This window comes from Callospermophilus lateralis, chromosome 16, assembly GCF_048772815.1.
Source record: "Callospermophilus lateralis isolate mCalLat2 chromosome 16, mCalLat2.hap1, whole genome shotgun sequence".
Lineage (NCBI taxonomy): Eukaryota > Metazoa > Chordata > Mammalia > Rodentia > Sciuridae > Callospermophilus > Callospermophilus lateralis.
The window spans coordinates 29,260,007-29,278,549 of record NC_135320.1 but is presented as its reverse complement, the minus strand read 5'-3'; the positions used below and the strand labels follow the sequence as shown (position 1 = coordinate 29,278,549).

The 18,543-nt window shown below is 41.2% G+C and overlaps 1 protein-coding gene across 5 annotated transcripts in view; it reads left to right on the top strand.

Annotated features, from left to right (window-relative positions):
* Positions 1-18,543, top strand: part of Chd7 (chromodomain helicase DNA binding protein 7) — a 183,537-nt gene that overhangs the window by 48,263 nt on the left and 116,731 nt on the right. For all 5 annotated transcript variants that reach the window (XM_076836465.1, XM_076836464.1, XM_076836466.1 and 2 more), the window contains exon 2: positions 12,024-13,865. In XM_076836465.1, the coding sequence (XP_076692580.1) occupies positions 12,198-13,865 (1,668 nt within the window). In that variant the 5' untranslated portion in view covers positions 12,024-12,197. The remainder of the gene's footprint in view (positions 1-12,023; positions 13,866-18,543) is intronic.

Below are 18,543 nucleotides of genomic sequence, written 5' to 3'. Positions count from 1 at the left end.
CAAAAGCCTACCTTAAATTATTGGGAATGATTTCTCCATGAATTCAGGATGAATTATAGGGCCTTCATGGTCTGGCATCTGTTGAAGCCACACTGAGTCATTTGCAGACATCTGAGTATGTTTTATTTCTGTCGCCCTCAGGGAAGGGCTTTTATCCATCTGCTCGGCTCCTCTACCTGGCAATCTCCTACTTGCTCTTTGGGCTTAGCTTAGGTAGAGTCTTCTAGACCAGCATTGTCTGTGAATCATCATCATCATCATCATCTTTTTTGGTGCTGGGTATTAAACCTTGGGCCTCACAGATGCTCAGCATGAGCTCTAAATTGAACTCCTTTTCTATGAATTTTCTGTCCTGATGAAAATGTTCTGTGTTCGCTTTGCCCAGTTTGGTGGCACTAGCCACATGTGACTGTTAATCACTTGACTGTAGCTAGTGTGACAAAGGAACTGAAGTTTTAAAATTTAATTTTAGTTGATTTGAATTTAACCAGCCACAAGGGGATAATGGCTATTGTACTGACCAGCACAGGGACAGTTGAGGGACGCCTCTATGCTTGTTGGCATTCTGCTCTTTCTTTGACCAAACCTTACTTTCCTTATCCCAAGAACAACAAAATAATTTATATTGCAGGGTTCAGAAAATCTGTCTGTCTCTCTCTCTCAAACACACACACACACACACACACACACCCCTTTCAAATTTAAGAACTCACAGTATATTTACAGGAAAATATAAAGATATTAAAGTGCATAATTTTTTTGCTAAAATAATTATTTTTATTGATCCAGAACTAGTTATTTTTAGCATATTTATATGGTTCCTTGTTTTATGTGGGATTGTATCTGAAATGTTTAAACTGTAAACTGAAAACAATAATACTATAGTTTATGATATTTGATGTTGGATTATTAAGAAAGATTGGTGGAACTTAAAATAGGTGAGAAAGCAGTTGTAGAGAACTTTAGACTTTTTGGAGAAAATGTGTTCAAATGTTATAAGCAATAAATAGCATTTAAGCATTAGTTCCTTGGATGCATCAGAGTGTAGGTACAGGTAAAGCAGGGACAACAGGTTTCTTGGCTCTTTGGCCCTGTTGGTGGGAAACACTCCAGGCCATGTTGTCCTGGAAGGTTTCTCTGAAGGCTAGAGCAAGTCATTGCATAGGCAGTGGGCCCCAAAGCGAGAAAGGTGAGAGGGTGTGCTGTTCTTTTGAATGGCACAGTGTTAACTTAGAGATGGAAGATGTTTCAGTTCTGCGTCCCAATCCAAGTCCCCCTTCTCTCTTGTGTGAATAAGTCTTGAGCCAGAGCAGCTACTGTCTCTTCCATGTTTTTGTGGCTGAAATCTAACATTGAGATGTGCCAAGATGGCACCTGGTTCTGGCATTGGGAGTATAAAGTGATGCACACAAGGTCTTCTCGGTGTGCCCATGTATCTGGGTATATTGGGCATGTTTATAGAAGTACAACAAGGGCATTGAAATGGTTGGCAGTGAGAAATATAAAAATATAGTCCATATTCACAGATTAACCTTTCAAAAGTACATTGCTTATTCAAAGTAAAAAAGGAAAATGGAAAGGAGTCTTTCATAAGTAACAAAAAATTTATATTCATTCTGTAAAAAAGGAACATGATTCAGATAGGTCAGAATCTACTTACTACCCAGTTTGTATGCAGCCAGTAAAAGTTATTCAGACACTGATGATTCAAGCAATTCAAGACTGCTTTTGCTGTAAGCAGTCTTGCTGCTTCAGGGTGGCAGAGGTCTAGCGCCTTGGGACCTTGGCAGCCAAAGTCATGCAGCTCCAGACAGGTGCCCAAGCAGCTCAGGCTGCCTGTGAGTATGTATTTAAAGTAGGAAATTGAGATATGTGGTCTGTCAGAATGGTTTCTGCCCCTTTTAGGTACAAGATACATAGTAGGTAATATTTTGTTTTCTGGGACAATTGAATTTATACAAAGAATCTTGTTGAAGACTTTTAGAAAATTTAGATATGTTAGTCATAGACATTGGTCTCTCAGTAGAGAGTGGGAAACTCTTATTTATGTTTTCCAGAATTTTTTTTTCAGGAAAAATAGTGTTTATTTTCAAGCTATCCCTGAGAAATGGGCATTAAGTAGAGGATGTGGTGTGTTTAGGGAAGCAATAGATAAGGGGGAGTAAACTTGAAAATGTGGGTAGGTATAATATGATGTAAATACTATGACCCATAAACTTAATTATTTAGTTTCTAATCTGGATCATAATTTTATTGGCAAATGATAAATAGTAGTTCTATTTGTTAAAGTCATAAAAATGGTGGGTGCAGTGGTCTGAGGCCTCAGTAAGCTCCATGTTTTAGTGCCTACGTGGTATCTGGTTCTCTCTGTAATCTTTGATTAAACCAAGTACAAAATTCAATTATAAAGCTTCCTAGGTAGCCTTAAATTATTTTAATCATCCTCATTATGTGAAACAAATGTCACGACTGGTAGTAGCTCATCTCTTTACCTTTTCTTATATTGTAGTCTCTCTTACTTGCCAGCTTGAGGTATACTTAAAAATTAATCTATGATCAAAATGGACACAATGTAGAAATTTGTGATTTAGGTAGGGATTCTTTTAAAACCAAATATAATATTAACCTGCAAGTCAGAACAACATCCTAATACCAAGACTCTTATGTACTTCTGAATTAACTGTTAAAATTGGCTAGTCAAATGATTTTTAGGGAAAATGTGGGAGGCAGATTCCTGCCATTACAGTCAACTTTCAGTGATTTAGAACAGCATGGTTGTGCAGAAAATATTAAAGAGACTTTGTTACAGAATGTATATAAGTTTTTTAAAAAATGTGATTTACTTTATGAATTAATATACTTAGAATATTAAAAAAGATGTTTTACAAAGTGAGTTTTCCCTATAGTACCCTGCTTTTTGGGGAAAAGAAACCTGGAAGGGTGCTGTGGAATGAGGAGAGCAGCCTGTTTAAGGTTGAACTTTGCTGTAGATGTAGGAATGGGCTGGGGTGCTCAGTTGGTAGATTGCTTGTCTTGCATGCATAAGGCCCTGGGTTCAAACCCCAGCACCAAAAAAAAAAAAAAGGAAAATGTAAAGTTAGATACAGAGTTTCTGGGTAAATCTTTTTATGTTTACCATCTGCTACTGTGAATGAAAACATTTAATTTGGCCAAAAGATGTTATCAGGTGTGTTTCGTGTCAGGTGTGTGTTCAGCTGCATGAGACTGAGAGTTTTGATTATGGTGGTATCGTAGAAATTATTGCATTTATGGTAAATGTGGGTATGTAAAAATGTTTTCTAATTATGTAAAATGTCAATGACTATGAAATAGTGGGTGTGAAACTGTTTACTATATACACTAGCCTCAATTCCATTGCTTTTGTCAGGTATAATTTATTTGAAACAGGAATTTAATATTGTAATCACCGAATACATTTACTTTCAGAGATTTTGTGAATTTTCTAAAATATTTTCTCTAACATTCTTCCAAAGATCTCATCAGCATTTCTTTATAGTTTGGTTTCCCTGTTACATTGCTTCCTTCTCTAATGGCAGTCTTGGCTTTTCACAGTGACTGTGTGTTTCTCCTTTGTACTAAGTATGGAGCCTACCTGGCATTAGTCCTATGGGGCCTCCATCTTGCCCTTTGGCCCTTGCCTTTGGAGTCCTGTGACACTTGCCAGTCACTGTGCCCAAGTTTATTCTTAATGGATACAAATCCCTTCCTGTTACATAGACTTCGCTCTTGCAGAGAATTAACAGATTCTTCAAAGTGTTGCTCCGGATTTGGTTTTTTTTTTCCTAAAAGGAGAAGAATGTTGGTAGTGTGTTTTGGAAATGGCTGTTTAACAGCACCCTCTCTATTCTTGCCTTACAAATCAGGCAGAGTTGAGTACATTTAAAAGTGGACTCAGCTCCCCCTGGAATATGAAAAAGATCCCTTTTCAGCTCTCTAGAAATTTTTTCAGTGTAAAAGAATATAGGAAATTGCCAAATCAGGTAGTTAGTGACAATTGCGGAAAGTACAAAAAGCACACAAAGCCTGGTTCCTGCAAGAGCTGCTGGCTGTTTCTCAGCCCCTCAGTGTGCTGTCCTTGCCCCTCCTTGGTGTCCTTCAGTGGTTTATGTCAGCTTTCTAGGCTTCACAGGCCTGGACCCCTGGGCAGAGGGTGAGCATGGGGCAGCTCCTGCCTTCGTCCTTCCATTCCTCTCTCACTTGTTAGGCTTGACGTCACTCAGGCTGTGTGTGTTTCAAATCAGTAGCTGGATGTCTAAACTGAGTAGGAAAACATTTTCTAATCCTAATTTTTAAAAATTAGGCTAACAGGCATGTGGTGTTATTGGCCTTTACATTCCAGCCGAGCTTTGTTTGTTTGAAATATTCTAGGATATTTTACAATATTAAGATACATAGTAGCAATCTGCAAATTTTGTAAAGCTTACATTACTCTTCTGTTAACTTGTATTATAAACATCTTTGGTAGGTGTGTTGAAATATACCTTTGAAAATTTTAATTTTTCCTGGTCCCAAGTAAATTACTCCAAAAATTTTCATTCACTGATTTTTGGCCCTGTCTCTTCATTTGCTTTCCCCTGTCTTCTCTATTAAAATTAAAATTACTTAGGATAGCATTAAAAAGTTATGGGATGGATAATACTTAGACACATTTTATGTATGTGTGTGTGTGTGTGTGTATGCACATGTGTGTATGTGTATAGATATGTATTTGTCCTTATTTCTCTTCTGCCATAAAGTATTGAGGGTTTCTGGTGTTACTTCAGTGTGTGCCGGTCTACTGTGTGGTCAGATTAAGTTGTGTATGGAATGAAGACCATGCTGAATGTATTTTCTAGGGTCTCTGTGGGCAGCAGGTCAGCTGTCACTGGGCTGGCTGCCTTCTCAGTGGGTTTAGTCTTTGAATTGCAAGGTGTAAAGGCCCTTTTCTGTAGTACATAATTTCTATGATTCTTGTGCTTTAGTGGCACAAGTTGGGTATGGCAATATGTATTTTTGACCATTTAAAAAAGAAGTTAGGGCTGTGGGCATTTCAATATAAATTGTTAGCCTAGTGCTGTTTCTTAAGTTGCTTTGAAAGGAAACGTTAACCCTAGCACTATATGTAGAGGAAAAAAATCTTTATCTGAAAGGCAGTTTAGACTATCCAGACTCCTGAAAGTTATTTAGAAATAACTGAAAGATTTCTGCAAGAAACCTGTGAAATAGTATGTTATGTAACAGTATTAGATATTAATGTTAACTGCATTTTTTTTTTTTGTCTTGCAGAAATGATTGACAAACAGATGGGCATATCTTAAAAGTAAACTGCCTTTAGGTATCCACTCTTTGTAAACCATGAGATTAAAATTTGTGTCTGAGGGCTATTGGTAATTCTTTGGATGAAGTTATTATTGTTTCTTGTTAGGCACAAATGTCAAAACTACCTTTCTTTCCTTACATGTTATACTTTGTATTGCTTGCTTTGTAACTCGTGGGGGGAGGTGTCCATTGTTGTTGATTATTCATTCTTGAGTGATCAGTCCACTGTGATGGTGGAGGAGCTCTGAGTCTGAGAGCCGATTTCCCAGACGTTCACATCCACAGATGTCACCCTGCACCGGTGTTAAGAAATGGCAGATCCTGAGGCAGGTGGTCTGAGATTCTCCAACTCTCACAGCTCCCAGGGATGCCAGTGGTGCTTCCAGGACTCGACCGCAAATGGCAAGGCTCTGTTCTCCTGGGAGAGAGGCAGGGAGACAAGCGAATGTGGCAGTGTGCCTGGTGCCTTTGTGGCCGGTGCCCTTAGTAGTGTGATAGTAATACCAGGGAGGGTTTCAGAACCACCCTGAGGAGAGAGGGTGAAGACAGGAGGAAGGGAGGGATCTGAGATGAATTAGGCCAAGTGCACAGTCAGGGGGTGGGGTGGGGGGCGGGTAAGGAGTCCAGAGACTGACTGCAGTGTGGAGGCAAGGAAGGCCCGAGAAAGCAAAGGGACAGGTGGTGAACTTCCAAGGTTGGCTGCAACCCATGGGGGCATTTCTGAATGTTTTGGGAGACAGATGGAAGGGAGTTTAGGAAATCTGAGAGTGAAAGTGTCCACTGGGACCTGGATGACAAAGTGCAGCCATGCTGGAACATTTGGGCTGGATCCTGAAAGTTATGGGGCATCCTTTAAGGGTTTTATTCCGGGCGAGGCCTGGTACAGTCTGTGTTTTGGAGGATCGTTCAGTCAGCACCATGAGTGTTGAGCCTGGACTTGGGAGAACCAGTTGGACTTACATGTTTTGGTCCTTCACTAAGCAATGAAGGCCTGACTCCACCACAGGTAGTGGGAGAGGGGAGGGGAAGGTAGACTCGTGAGGTGTTTAGGAGAAAGAATCAGCAGGTTGGGCAATAGGTTGAAAATGCAGAATGTCTGAAGGGCGTTTGCTAGAAGAGCAAGCTGCATGAGCATCGGGCCACGGCCGTTCTGTTCAGTGTTGGACGCCCAGCATGTTTAATGTTTTACCCAAAGGAGGCACTCATTAAATACTTGTAAGTGACCGATGACAGGAGGGATCTAGGACTATTTCCCATTGTTTGGCTAAGTCGAAAGGTGGATGGAGATACTGTGAGCTGCCGTGTGGCGTGGACTGCTGACACAACGCACGGCACTCTATATAACAGCAGTTCAGGGCGTATTTTTCCCTTCTAGAAATAGTGTTTGTTCAGTCCCCAGCACTATTTCTACCACCACCACCACAACAAAAATAATGTTTCTTTTCAACAAAATTAGCAAAATCAGAGGTTCCCCAGCGGTATAAATGAAAACCACCAATGCAATCATTATTACTTTTAATGGTTTTTAATAAAATTATTGTTTTTGTGGTGCCTCATGATTGCTAAGCAAACACTTTCCCACTGGGCTGCATCCCAGCACCAGTTTTATTTTTAATATGGTTCTTGGACTAACATAGGCCTTCTGAAGGACTTTACATCCTTCTAAATCTTATTTATTTTGTACAGTTAAGAATTATTCCTTCCATAGTGAAAATTATTTATTAAGAAATAGAAATATATGTTGAGAGGTAGAGAAAGAGGAGTTTTTTATCGGCTAAGAAGTGTATTTGACACAAAATACGACCCATGGGGGGGGGGAACCACACATTTCATCACAGGTGATGGGTAGGGACGTTTAAAAGAATACTGATCTGAACAGGAGAAAATATTTTTTTGTAAAAGAGGATTGCTACTCTTTGATATGGTCTTTGTCTAAAAATATGACTTCTAGGAAGTATCGTGTTTTTCACAGGATTTTCTGCAATGATGGAAATGTTCCATATATGTGCTAACAAATAGGCGCCAACCACATGTGACTGTTGAGCACTTGAAATGTGGCTTGTGAGACTAAGAAACTGAATTTTAAACTTTATTTAGTTTAAATTAAATTAAATGACAACATGTGGCCTGTAGCTGCTGGCAGAGACAGCATGATTATAGTTTATGGGCAGTGCCCAAGCATATTTCTGAGGAGGAAAATGTGGTCTTGGTTAGAGGGTTCAGGAAGGGCATTGTGTGGTTCAGGAGGCCGATGGGGAATGGACTGGTGAGGAATTGATGTTCTTGTGTTGGTAGCTTGGGAGAAACTTCCTGATTGTTTAACTGGGTGCTTGTCAGCTGGACAGTTGCATTCTTCCTGCTGGACTTTGCTTTTTCCTAAGTGACTTTCAGAGCCTGGTTGGAGGTGAGGCTGTCCACAGACGTCTTGATCCTCCAGCAAGAGCTTTCAGCATGTGAGCCCTTTATCTTCCCTATGTTCACTGAATCAGCGTGTAGGTCCTTTCCCTCTCTTGATGTGATTTGTCACCTTGATGTAGAGAAGCATCCTCACGGGTTGTGGTAACGGTGGTCATGTGTTGTTTTGCCAGCAGCTAGACACTTCCTTGAAAATTCTGGTACATGCTGCACCCCCATTCCCCCAGAATCACTGCCACACTTATGTTCTATACCTTAGGCTCTGGGGGTGGAGGGGAGCGATATAAAGAGAACAATTGAAAATCAAACTATACACCAGCAAAATAATCTTCAGCATTTAATAGGCAGACATCTTATGACACCACACTTGCCAAATGTCTTGGATTTTTTTTGGAAAAAGTTTCCTTGGGTTGACTTTTTGCATACACAATTAGATGAAAAGTGGTTGAGCTGTATGAAATATTTTGTAGTGAAAGGTGTTTTGTTTTCACCTGTTAGGTTTCCAGTTCACAGCTGTGATGTGAAAATTTCTGTTTCACCGTGGTACTAAATTAAAACTCAGCTGTACAGATACCTTTGGACTGTGAGAATCTCAGAGTAGTTAGGAATTGTTTACATTTTGTTTAGGTCAAAAATTCACTTTATCAAATATATATTTATATCTAAGTTTACATATCAAATATATAAGAAGTTTAATAATAATAAATAGAATTTAACTTATATGCTAATAACAAATTTGTATAGAAATTTTTTTTTATAAGAGATCTTTCATTTGGTCTCTTGTGTGCCGTTTGTTGATTTGGCTCTCCCTGTTTTTAATCTGCTTATTCCCACTAATACTTACTTATCAATAGCCCCAACTCAGTTATGATATGTGTAGTCATCGTATCAGTGGAGTGTACTTGCCATATTTTTTTTTTTCATAAAAGTTACATTTGACATTTTATTTTCATAAAAGTCACATTTCTTTGAAAGGAAGCTCTTGTGTTCAGTGATGGCAGCAAGTTGTTTTAGCTCATCTCTGTATAAAGGGGATCCAGGGTAGGCCTTTGCTATTTTATCCTACTAGTAAGCTTCCATTTCATCCATTTACTGCTTTTGTTCTGGGGAGTTGTTGGTCACTAAGGTATTTTGTACAAGATGTTTGGTCTTCTCAGTCTGTAAAAGTGCTTTGTGTGGTCTGTTACGTGAAGAGGGGTTTGGATCAGAAGGTCTCCAAGTGCTTGCCAGCTCTGAAGTGCCTGGGATTGGTGTCACCGTGTACCTCTGCAGCATCAGTGATGCTCTTAGCCACATTGCCTCATTGTGCCTCTTCCTCACCCCCAAACCTATGCCCCGGTGACCTATAGTTCAGGCGTCACATTTCACACGTGGAGTTAAGTGAAAACCATTAAATTTATTCTGCTCCTTTTTGGGGGGCAACTTTTAAAAGGTGGCTACTAGAAAATTAAAAATTACAGATAATAGCTGTTATTTTTGGTCAGTTGAACAGTGCTAATCTAGGCATAGAAAACACATTGAATGCAGAGAAGGGAGGAGCCTTCAAAAAGGAGTTTTAAGTATCTTTTATAGAAACAAAGAATTATACATTGCAGCTGTGACTTGGGGAAGTGGTCATTCAAATGAAATCAAATAAAAAGAGGAGCAAAATAATTTAATTAGATTAGCTCAAATCAGAAATATGAACTGCAGCTACCAGATGGATTTCCTGGTTTAGCCGCCAGCTGGGTCTGGAGGTCAGAAAAGAGGCAGAAAGACGCTGGTGGTGTCCCAAGTGTGAGTGATCCCTGTCAACACAGTCGTGAAACCACAGGTTTTGAACTTCTCTGCAGGGTCTCACCTGAGAGTGGTTGTAGTTGTGGGCGACATGCTTACTTGATACCATGTGATGCTGGACTATTTCAGGTCTTCACAGAGATGGTCTCTTAATGAGAGGAGTAAAGCTACGTGAGGTCCAGGTACTCTCAGACTCTGTCTTGATCCTCCCCAAGTCTGTAGGCAACTTCTTTACCACTTTCTGTTGAGCCTTAACTTGATAAAAAGTAAGCAGCAATTCTACCATGGCTTCTCTGAGCTGATTCTGCCTCTGCTACCTGCTCATTGGGCCAACAAGAGCTTGGCACCATAGAGCCAGGCCATCTAACTCCCTCTATCCCCCTACTGGAGTTGGGTGGCTCCATCCAGTCACTGGCATTTCCTCCTGTGACACTTGATGGATCCCTTGTTTATCCCATGGAACAAGGCTTTCCAGGACATTTAAAAGTAGATCTTACTTTCCCTAAGCGAACGCGAAAGGTTGTTTTGATATGTGGTTCGTCTCTGTGGCTGTGTTAAGCTATTATCAAGTCTATTCCAGGGTTTATTTTCATGAAAGTTAGAATGAACCTTGAATAAATGAAGGCTGACTACTTAAGCCATTTAGGAGTAAATTCAATTTGTAAACATTCTTTGCATTTGGCATGGGATATTTTTACTGCTCTTGATTTTTGGAACTCGAGTAGCTGTGCAGGAAAGCGGCCTGTTTCCAGCAACACTGCTTTCATGCACACCTGATTCTCGCCCGTTTGACCTCTGTATTTGGAGAAAGTGGATCAGAAAATTCATGGCAGTTAGCGGTGGAGTGAGGAGACCTTTGACTTTAGTTGACAGCTGTCACCTGAAAACTGCAGACCTGGAGACCTACTCAGGTGTTCTGTCTGTAGTCCTGACAGTGAGCAGAAATGTTGTTTACATTGTCTGTAAGCAGAATTCTCCCCTTGTTAGGAATATGTTAGAATAAGATGGGCAGAGGTGGAATTTTTATCTGTCTCACTGGTAAGTCTGCAGTGGAGTTGGTCGCCATTGTTCATTGCCCTACTCCTGTGGAAGCCTGTCAGTGGAGGTTATGACCAAGTCTGTTTATAGCATCACTTTGGAAATTCTTCAACAACATACTGTTTTCCCCCTAAGTGGACCAATATCACACAATGCTTAATGTGCTAAAAAGAGAAAAAAAAAAAATTCCAAAGATGTCTAAGATTTTAGGCATTTTTCTTATATGAATTAGTTCTTTCTTAGGTTTAGTTCTATTAACCCTCAACAAAAACATTTTCCTGTTTTGATTGTTGAAGTATTCTTTAAATTGGTTATTTTAATCTGACAGTAAATCTGTGAAGATTTTGGATAAAATGCAGAGCATTTGGTAGTGTGCACTGTGCGTTGGAAGCACATAGGATGCTGATGGATGTGCCTGCCCACTTTCCCGCATGCCTGCCTTGTCTGTAAAGGGCTTAAGGGAGTGGTGAGGTTCTCATGGATATTTTGAACCTTGTTCTATTAAAATAAGTTTCATTATTGACTAGTTTGGGGAGAGGGTCTTTGTTTCTACTAACAAGAGTAATCATCCTCTACAAAGTGCCCATCCAGTTAAGAGTTTCCTTGAGTGGGCACATGGGGTCCTGATCCATTACCAGAGCGTGGTGTGCCTGTGGGTGAAAAATGAGCCTGGTGATTGGATCCTTCTGCCATCAGCACAGATTGGGAACATGGTGGGCCCCGAGCCATGAGTGAAATTGGTCCTCTTGGAGAATGAAAGCTTTTCTTGTAGTCTCTTTCTGAATCTTGTGTATTCCTGCCATTAAACATAATGAAATTATGAATTTATTAATACTGTTCTCAAGCTTGCTTTTCAACGTCGTTATGGGCACTTTCTTGTTCAATGCCTCTGCTGCTGTTATATAGTTTTATATAGGCTGTAAATATCTAATTTGTGCAAAATGACTGATTTTGGTATTTGTATAATCCGCTAGTCAATTTAACTAAGTTGGGCTTTTCACAGCCCTCGGTGCTGCTGCCGCTCATCTGATTACACTGCTCAGGGGAATAAGGTTAAGGGCGGGCTGTTGGTAACCAGAGCATTTCCAGGGCTTTAGTTCAGCAGATGGGCTGCTTGGCTATATTCATACATCTGCTTGCCTGCTGTGGCAGCTGCTGCTGCTTCATGTTGTGTTCTTTTGTTCTGTTCCATCCAAGAATGGAACGCTAGGAAGTGTAGTGAATGGATTAATTTAAGGTTAAGGTTAGTGTTTTGCTTGCTTTCTAAGTAACCGATCATAATAATGCTTCTGGTAGAAGCTAATGAGTTTCTCTTAAAGTGAACTAGATTTATAAAATACAGCTCAGCGAGGGGGCTAGATTAGTATTGTTGATGGAAACCAAATTCAAATGTGTAAAATACTGTCAGTTTTTATTATTTGTTCCTAATTCTTTGTTTTCTTCCTTCCTCCTCCCCATTTCCCACTCCCTTCTAGGACCTATATCCAGACTTTGCCTGACACTGCAGGGTCCAAGAGAATTAAAGAAATATGGAATGACATGAAGAAGATTAGTTAAGGATTATAGGCTTTGAGGACAAACACCTCAGTGAAGTGAAGCACAGACAAGCTCCTGAGCTGTAGTTTGGAGGAGCCGTGTGTTGGAAGAAGATGGCGGATCCAGGAATGATGAGTCTTTTTGGCGAGGATGGGAATATCTTCAGCGAAGGCCTTGAAGGCCTTGGAGAATGTGGATACCCTGAAAATCCAGTAAATCCCATGGGTCAGCAAATGCCGATAGACCAAGGCTTTGCCTCTTTGCAACCATCCCTTCATCATCCCTCCACTAATCAAAATCAAACAAAGTTGACCCATTTCGATCACTATAATCAGTACGAACAACAGAAGATGCATCTGATGGATCAGCCTAACAGAATGATGAGCAATGCCCCTGGGAACGGACTGGCCTCTCCGCACTCGCAGTATCACGCCCCTCCCGTTCCCCAGGTGCCCCATGGGGGCAGTGGCGGGGGTCAAATGGGAGTCTACCCTGGCATGCAGAACGAAAGGCACGGGCAATCTTTTGTGGACAGTGGCTCTATGTGGGGGCCCCGGGCTGTTCAGGTACCAGACCAGATTCGAGCCCCCTACCAGCAGCAGCCACAGCCACAGCCACAGCCACCGCAGCCGGCTCCCTCGGGGCCACCAGCGCAGGGCCACCCTCAGCACATGCAGCAGATGGGCAGCTATATGGCACGTGGGGATTTTTCCATGCAGCAGCATGGTCAGCCACAGCAGAGGATGAGCCAGTTTTCCCAAGGTCAAGAGGGCCTCAATCAGGGAAATCCTTTCATTGCCACCTCAGGACCTGGCCACTTGTCCCACGTGCCCCAACAGAGTCCCAGCATGGCACCTTCCTTGCGTCACTCGGTGCAGCAGTTCCATCACCACCCCCCTACTGCTCTCCATGGAGAATCCGTTGCCCACAGTCCCAGATTCTCTCCGAATCCTCCTCAACAAGGGGCTGTTAGACCACAAACCCTTAACTTTAGTTCTCGGAGCCAGACAGTCCCCTCTCCTACTATAAACAACTCAGGGCAGTATTCTCGATATCCTTACAGTAACCTAAATCAGGGATTAGTTAACAATACAGGGATGAATCAAAATTTAGGCCTTACAAATAATACTCCAATGAATCAGTCCGTACCAAGATACCCCAATGCTGTAGGATTCCCATCAAACAGTGGTCAAGGACTAATGCACCAGCAGCCCATCCACCCCAGTGGCTCACTTAACCAAATGAACACACAAACTATGCATCCTTCACAGCCTCAGGGAACTTATGCCTCTCCACCTCCCATGTCACCCATGAAAGCAATGAGTAACCCAGCAGGCACTCCTCCTCCACAAGTCAGGCCTGGAAGTGCTGGGATACCAATGGAAGTTGGCAGTTATCCAAATATGCCCCACCCTCAACCGTCTCACCAGCCCCCTGGTGCCATGGGAATTGGACAGAGGAATATGGGCCCCAGAAACATGCAGCAGTCTCGTCCGTTTATGGGCATGTCCTCGGCACCGAGGGAGTTGACCGGGCACATGAGACCAAATGGTTGTCCTGGTGTTGGCCTTGCAGATCCACAAGCAATCCAGGAACGACTGATACCTGGCCAACAACATCCTGGTCAGCAGCCGTCTTTTCAGCAGTTGCCAACCTGTCCTCCTCTGCAGCCCCACCCAGGCTTGCACCACCAGTCTTCACCCCCACACCCTCATCACCAGCCTTGGGCACAGCTCCACCCATCACCCCAGAACACCCCGCAGAAAGTGCCTGTGCATCAGGTAAGGGGACGCAGAAGCCGCCTGCACTGCAACGTAAAATTCAGCACGGTTAACTTGTCTAATAGAATTTCCTTTAAACTTCATGAAAGGTTTTTCATTATGAGCTCCTTACTTTTTATCTTGTAAGTTGCCTCAGAATCTCTCTTTTTTCCCCCGTTGCTCTCTTTATTTACTCACTTTTTTGGCTTATGCACCTATTCATCTATAATCCTCAGAACACCCCCATCTCAGGAATTGTGTCAGGATGCAGATGTGTAGGTAACAGACCAGTCCCTGCCTGTAAGGAGCTGAGTCCTTGCAAGCAGGGAGCTGGACAGGGCACCCAAGACGACTCTGAGACAAATGTTTTTGTCTTCCTTCTTTCTCTATTCTTTCTTGTTTTCTCTTCCTCTCCCTTTTAAAAATACGCTGAAACTTGGTTTCCAGCAAAGTAGAAACTCAGTATCCAGCAAAATAGTCTCCCTCTTCTCTCCTTTCATATGATATTTTTCTTGGGAAGCTGCAAAATATGTACTTCTGTAATACTTATTTTAACAACTGTTGAATGTTAATATGAATTTAAATTTCAAACTGTAGGAAACCGCAGTAAACCATAATCCACAGAATTTGGTCTTAAAAGAGATTTTGGTCCCCAACACCGATGTAGGAGTTTTCTTTTTTTTTTTTTTTTGTAAGCTGAGAATTTTGTTATCCTTCATGAATGAGAGAGCACATTTAAATTTTAAGCTCTATTGTTAACAAAGACATCTTTCCATTATAATGTTTGGTGTTTGTGTCCTTGATTTATGTAAAAACAATATCTATGTGTACAGGTTATTCTGAGTGCTATTCAAAAAATATGTATTGATTATCTAGAGATGCAACAATTTTTTTTTTTTGGTCACAGTAGTTGGTTTTAGAGCTGTAAAGGAATAGTGCTTGTTCTTTCTGATCTTAAAATAATTTGGGGGAAACAAAACCTGAATGTGAAAATATGAAACAGTAAAAGACCAAGCACGTTTATGTGACAAGTGTCCAGACAGGAAATGCCTGTGGGTGAGGGTGCTTGGAATTTGGCTAGCATTTACTCTGAGAAAGTGGTCCTGGGGAAGACATTTTGGGTGGTTTTCCTAAACCAGGCAATGGCAAGGTGAGCTTGCTGAATAGGCATGGGAAACAAACCTGGGCTTTAGGTTGAAAAGTGCAGGTCAGGGCCACACTGTTGGGTCTTTGTGTTGTTTTAAGGAATTTGGACTAAATGGAGAGTCAGTGACAGTGATGAGACGCAGGGCAGATGGGGAAGCAACAGATGAAGTGTGAACTACTTGTCCAGGCTTGCAAGGACAGTTTGGATCAGATAGTGGGAGCAGAGGGGTTGAAGCAATGTGGAAGTAAAAGGGTTTGGTCAAGAAAGGAAGCCACTCAGGCATCTAGGTGGAATTCACTCCAGGGACTCTGAATCCTGGGCCTGGGCCGGACTGTGAGAGTGGTGGTCTGGAAAGCTCCTGGGACCTCAGAATGTGGAGGCCTTCAGGGAAGCGGTCTACTGTGTGAGGCACCCTCCGTGAGTCCCAGGAGAGGTGCGAAGTCAGAAGGTTCTGTGCCCACAGCTGACGGCTGACCTGGAGTGCTGACTGGCGTTCCCCTGCAGAGCAGGATTCTGGGACCTGTTCTCCCAGTCTTGCCGGCAAAGGAGGTGGGAAGGGGTGGGGCTCAGAGTGCAGAGTGAGGCCAGGGCGTGGGGGCCTCTAGGGCAGGAATGAGTGTGACTTAGTGTCCAGTAATATTCTTTTTTTTGCATTCTTTGGAAAGTGTCTTAATAAAGAAGGGATCTTTTTAGAGTACTGGTTTCTAAGTCTTTGTTCCAGCAGCTGGAGGAAGAGCCCAATTTGCAGGAGATGCCCTGTGATTGATTGTGGTCAAATCCCTGGATGGGCATTGTTGCTTTGCCCCATATTTCCTTTTAAGATACCTCTACGTACACTTCAAAGGACATTAGTGACTGTGGCAATTGGGCGTCTGAGTGCCAGAGGCTTCATGCCTTGAGCTAGAGATTGGGAGACCTCAAGTGTGGCTACTCCTTCTGGTGTCTTTATTGACAAATTTTGGAACTTTTTTTTTTTTTTTTTTAATATTTTTAGTTGTAGATGGACGCAATACCTTTTTTATTTATTTATTTTTATGTGGTGCTGAAGATCGAACCCAGTGCCTCACACATGCTAGACAAGTGCTCTACCACTCAGCCACAACCCCAGCCCCACATTTTGGGACTTTTGAAGGAATGTATACAAGGACATTTGAGGTAGTTTTCTTATAAGTACAGTTACATATTTGCTTTCTTATTTGCGTTAAACTTTGTATCCGCTTAAGATTTCGACACACCCAGTTTTGAAAACAACACTAGCGGGGCACAAAGTCTTGGGAAGAGCATAAAGTGAGCAAGGTATTTGAATCCCTCTTTCACCAAGTAGTAGCTTGGCAACCTTGGGCAAGTGATTTAATCTTTCTGAACCTCAGATTTTTATCAGTAAAACAGGAAAAATAGTGTCTATCCCAAAAGCACTTTGACATCAAGTGGGTCAATAGATATCAAGTGCCTTGTATAATGTCCATGATACCCTGTGGATGGTAGTTCTCCAGGTTTTAGTTTCTCATCTCCAAAAACTCAGACCTTGTTTTATAATTGTCATTACCGACATAGGTACAATGTAAAATTAATTTTATTTTTAAGAAACAGTTAAATATTATGAAATATAGCCTTAGTTATAAAATAACTAAAAAGTATGATTTGTACAAGAATCCTCCTCTCCTTCAGCTCATGTTACAAGGTGTGAGAAGGATAATGATATGGGTAATCCACAATGCTGTCACATAGAGGAAAATCTCTTTCCCCCTTAAATGACTTCCTCTCTTTTGCCAAATATAACTGTCTAACTATGCTTTGCTTTAGAACTATTAGATTTTTTTTTTCCATTTTGTATATTACAGAGTGGTGGTTCAAAATTATGTTGGGTAGTAAGGAAGGTAGCTAGCTTAGTTTGAAATAAGCATGCATTTTAGCTTATTTTATATAGACTTGTTGACTCTTGAATTTTACATTTTTAAAGAACAAGTTATGCTCTTTGTTTCATGCGTTCTGAATTGATATTTTCTAAATCATGTAACATCTAAGTTTCTTTAGAGAGAAACTCAACTTTATATTGAAAAGTTAAAGGAAAATATTTTTTTAAAAACTCACTGAATCAAAACATGCAAATTTGTACATTTTGGTCTATGGACATATCCTTTAACTAAAGCTCTTGACTTTTGATTATTTAGTAAGATTTACAGAGAAAAGGAAAACTCTAACTTATGTTTCTTTTACCTCATTAGAACAGTGGTTCTCAAATCTTTTTTTATCTCAGACCTCCACATTCTTAAAAATGATTGGGAATTCCAAAGAACTTGTGTTTATGTGGGTTATATGTAAGAATGTCTATCTACTGTTGAAGATATTTAAACTGAGGAAAGTTAAAAATATTGGTTCCTTAATCATTTAAAAATAGACCAGGTTCCAGGAGTGTAGTTTAGTGGTAGAGTGTATTCTTAGCACATGTGAGACCCTGGGTTGGATTGCCTTGATTTGATTATTTTTAAAGTTTCATACACCTTTCTGGATAGAGGCATAGTGAGATTAAGAGTAACATGGTTTAAGTACATGGCAGGGACCCCAAATTGGTATGTGATTATCTCTCTAGTGTTCGCTAGTGTTCACCATTGTTTAAAAGTTTTTTTAAAAAAGTCACTTATTTCAATGTCAAATGTAGTCATAGTTGTTTGAGTTTAATTTCTTGGTTTCAGGAAACATTGATCAAATGTTGAGGCTCTCTGTATGCCCTCACAGGGGGAAGAGAATGATCTTGCTGGCAAGGATATGCCATGAAAAGTGTACTGTTGAGACCAGCACTGGGTCACTCAGTCTTAGAGGCTGCAGTCTGTGAGGGGTTTTTGGGGGCAGTTGATGTTCTTGCTGAAATGTGCAGAATCTCAGTTGGGAAATGGATGAGTAACAGGGGAGGATAAGAGTTTGAGCCTTAGGAGCACACAGTGAGTGTAAAGATGAGAGCCCCATGGGCCTGCTGAGTCCCCTGTATACTGGACTGAGGTCTGGGAGAGAGAGAGCTACATAGGCCTGGCCTGTGTCCTTGGGGTGCTCTGGGAGATTTTCAGCATGGAAATGGCACCCTTGGGTGCTCTATATCAATCAGGAGTGTGCAGAATGGAGAGGGGGTTGTAACAGGCATGGAGCATTTATCCATACACCATGGACATGGATGCGAACAACACAGAAGAAAAGCAAGAATAGCTTGTTTTTCTTTTTCTTTTTTTTTAAATATTTTTTTTTAATTGTAGTTGGACACAATACCTTTATTTTATTTTTTTATCCATATGTAGTGCTGAGGATCGAACCCACACTGCACACATGCTACGTGAGCACTCTACCGCTGAGCTACAACCACAGCCCAAAGAATGGCTTTTGGTTCATTTGAAAAACTTATCCAAACAAAGATGAGTAAGTGGATCGATTATCCTTCAGGTCACAGGCAAGTTCATGAGTTTCGAATAACTTGAACTGTGCAGTCTACACAGGTGTTGCTGTTGGTGGGTTGCTCTTTCAGAAAGTTTTTGTGGAATTTTTAGGGTCTGTAACATTGTATTC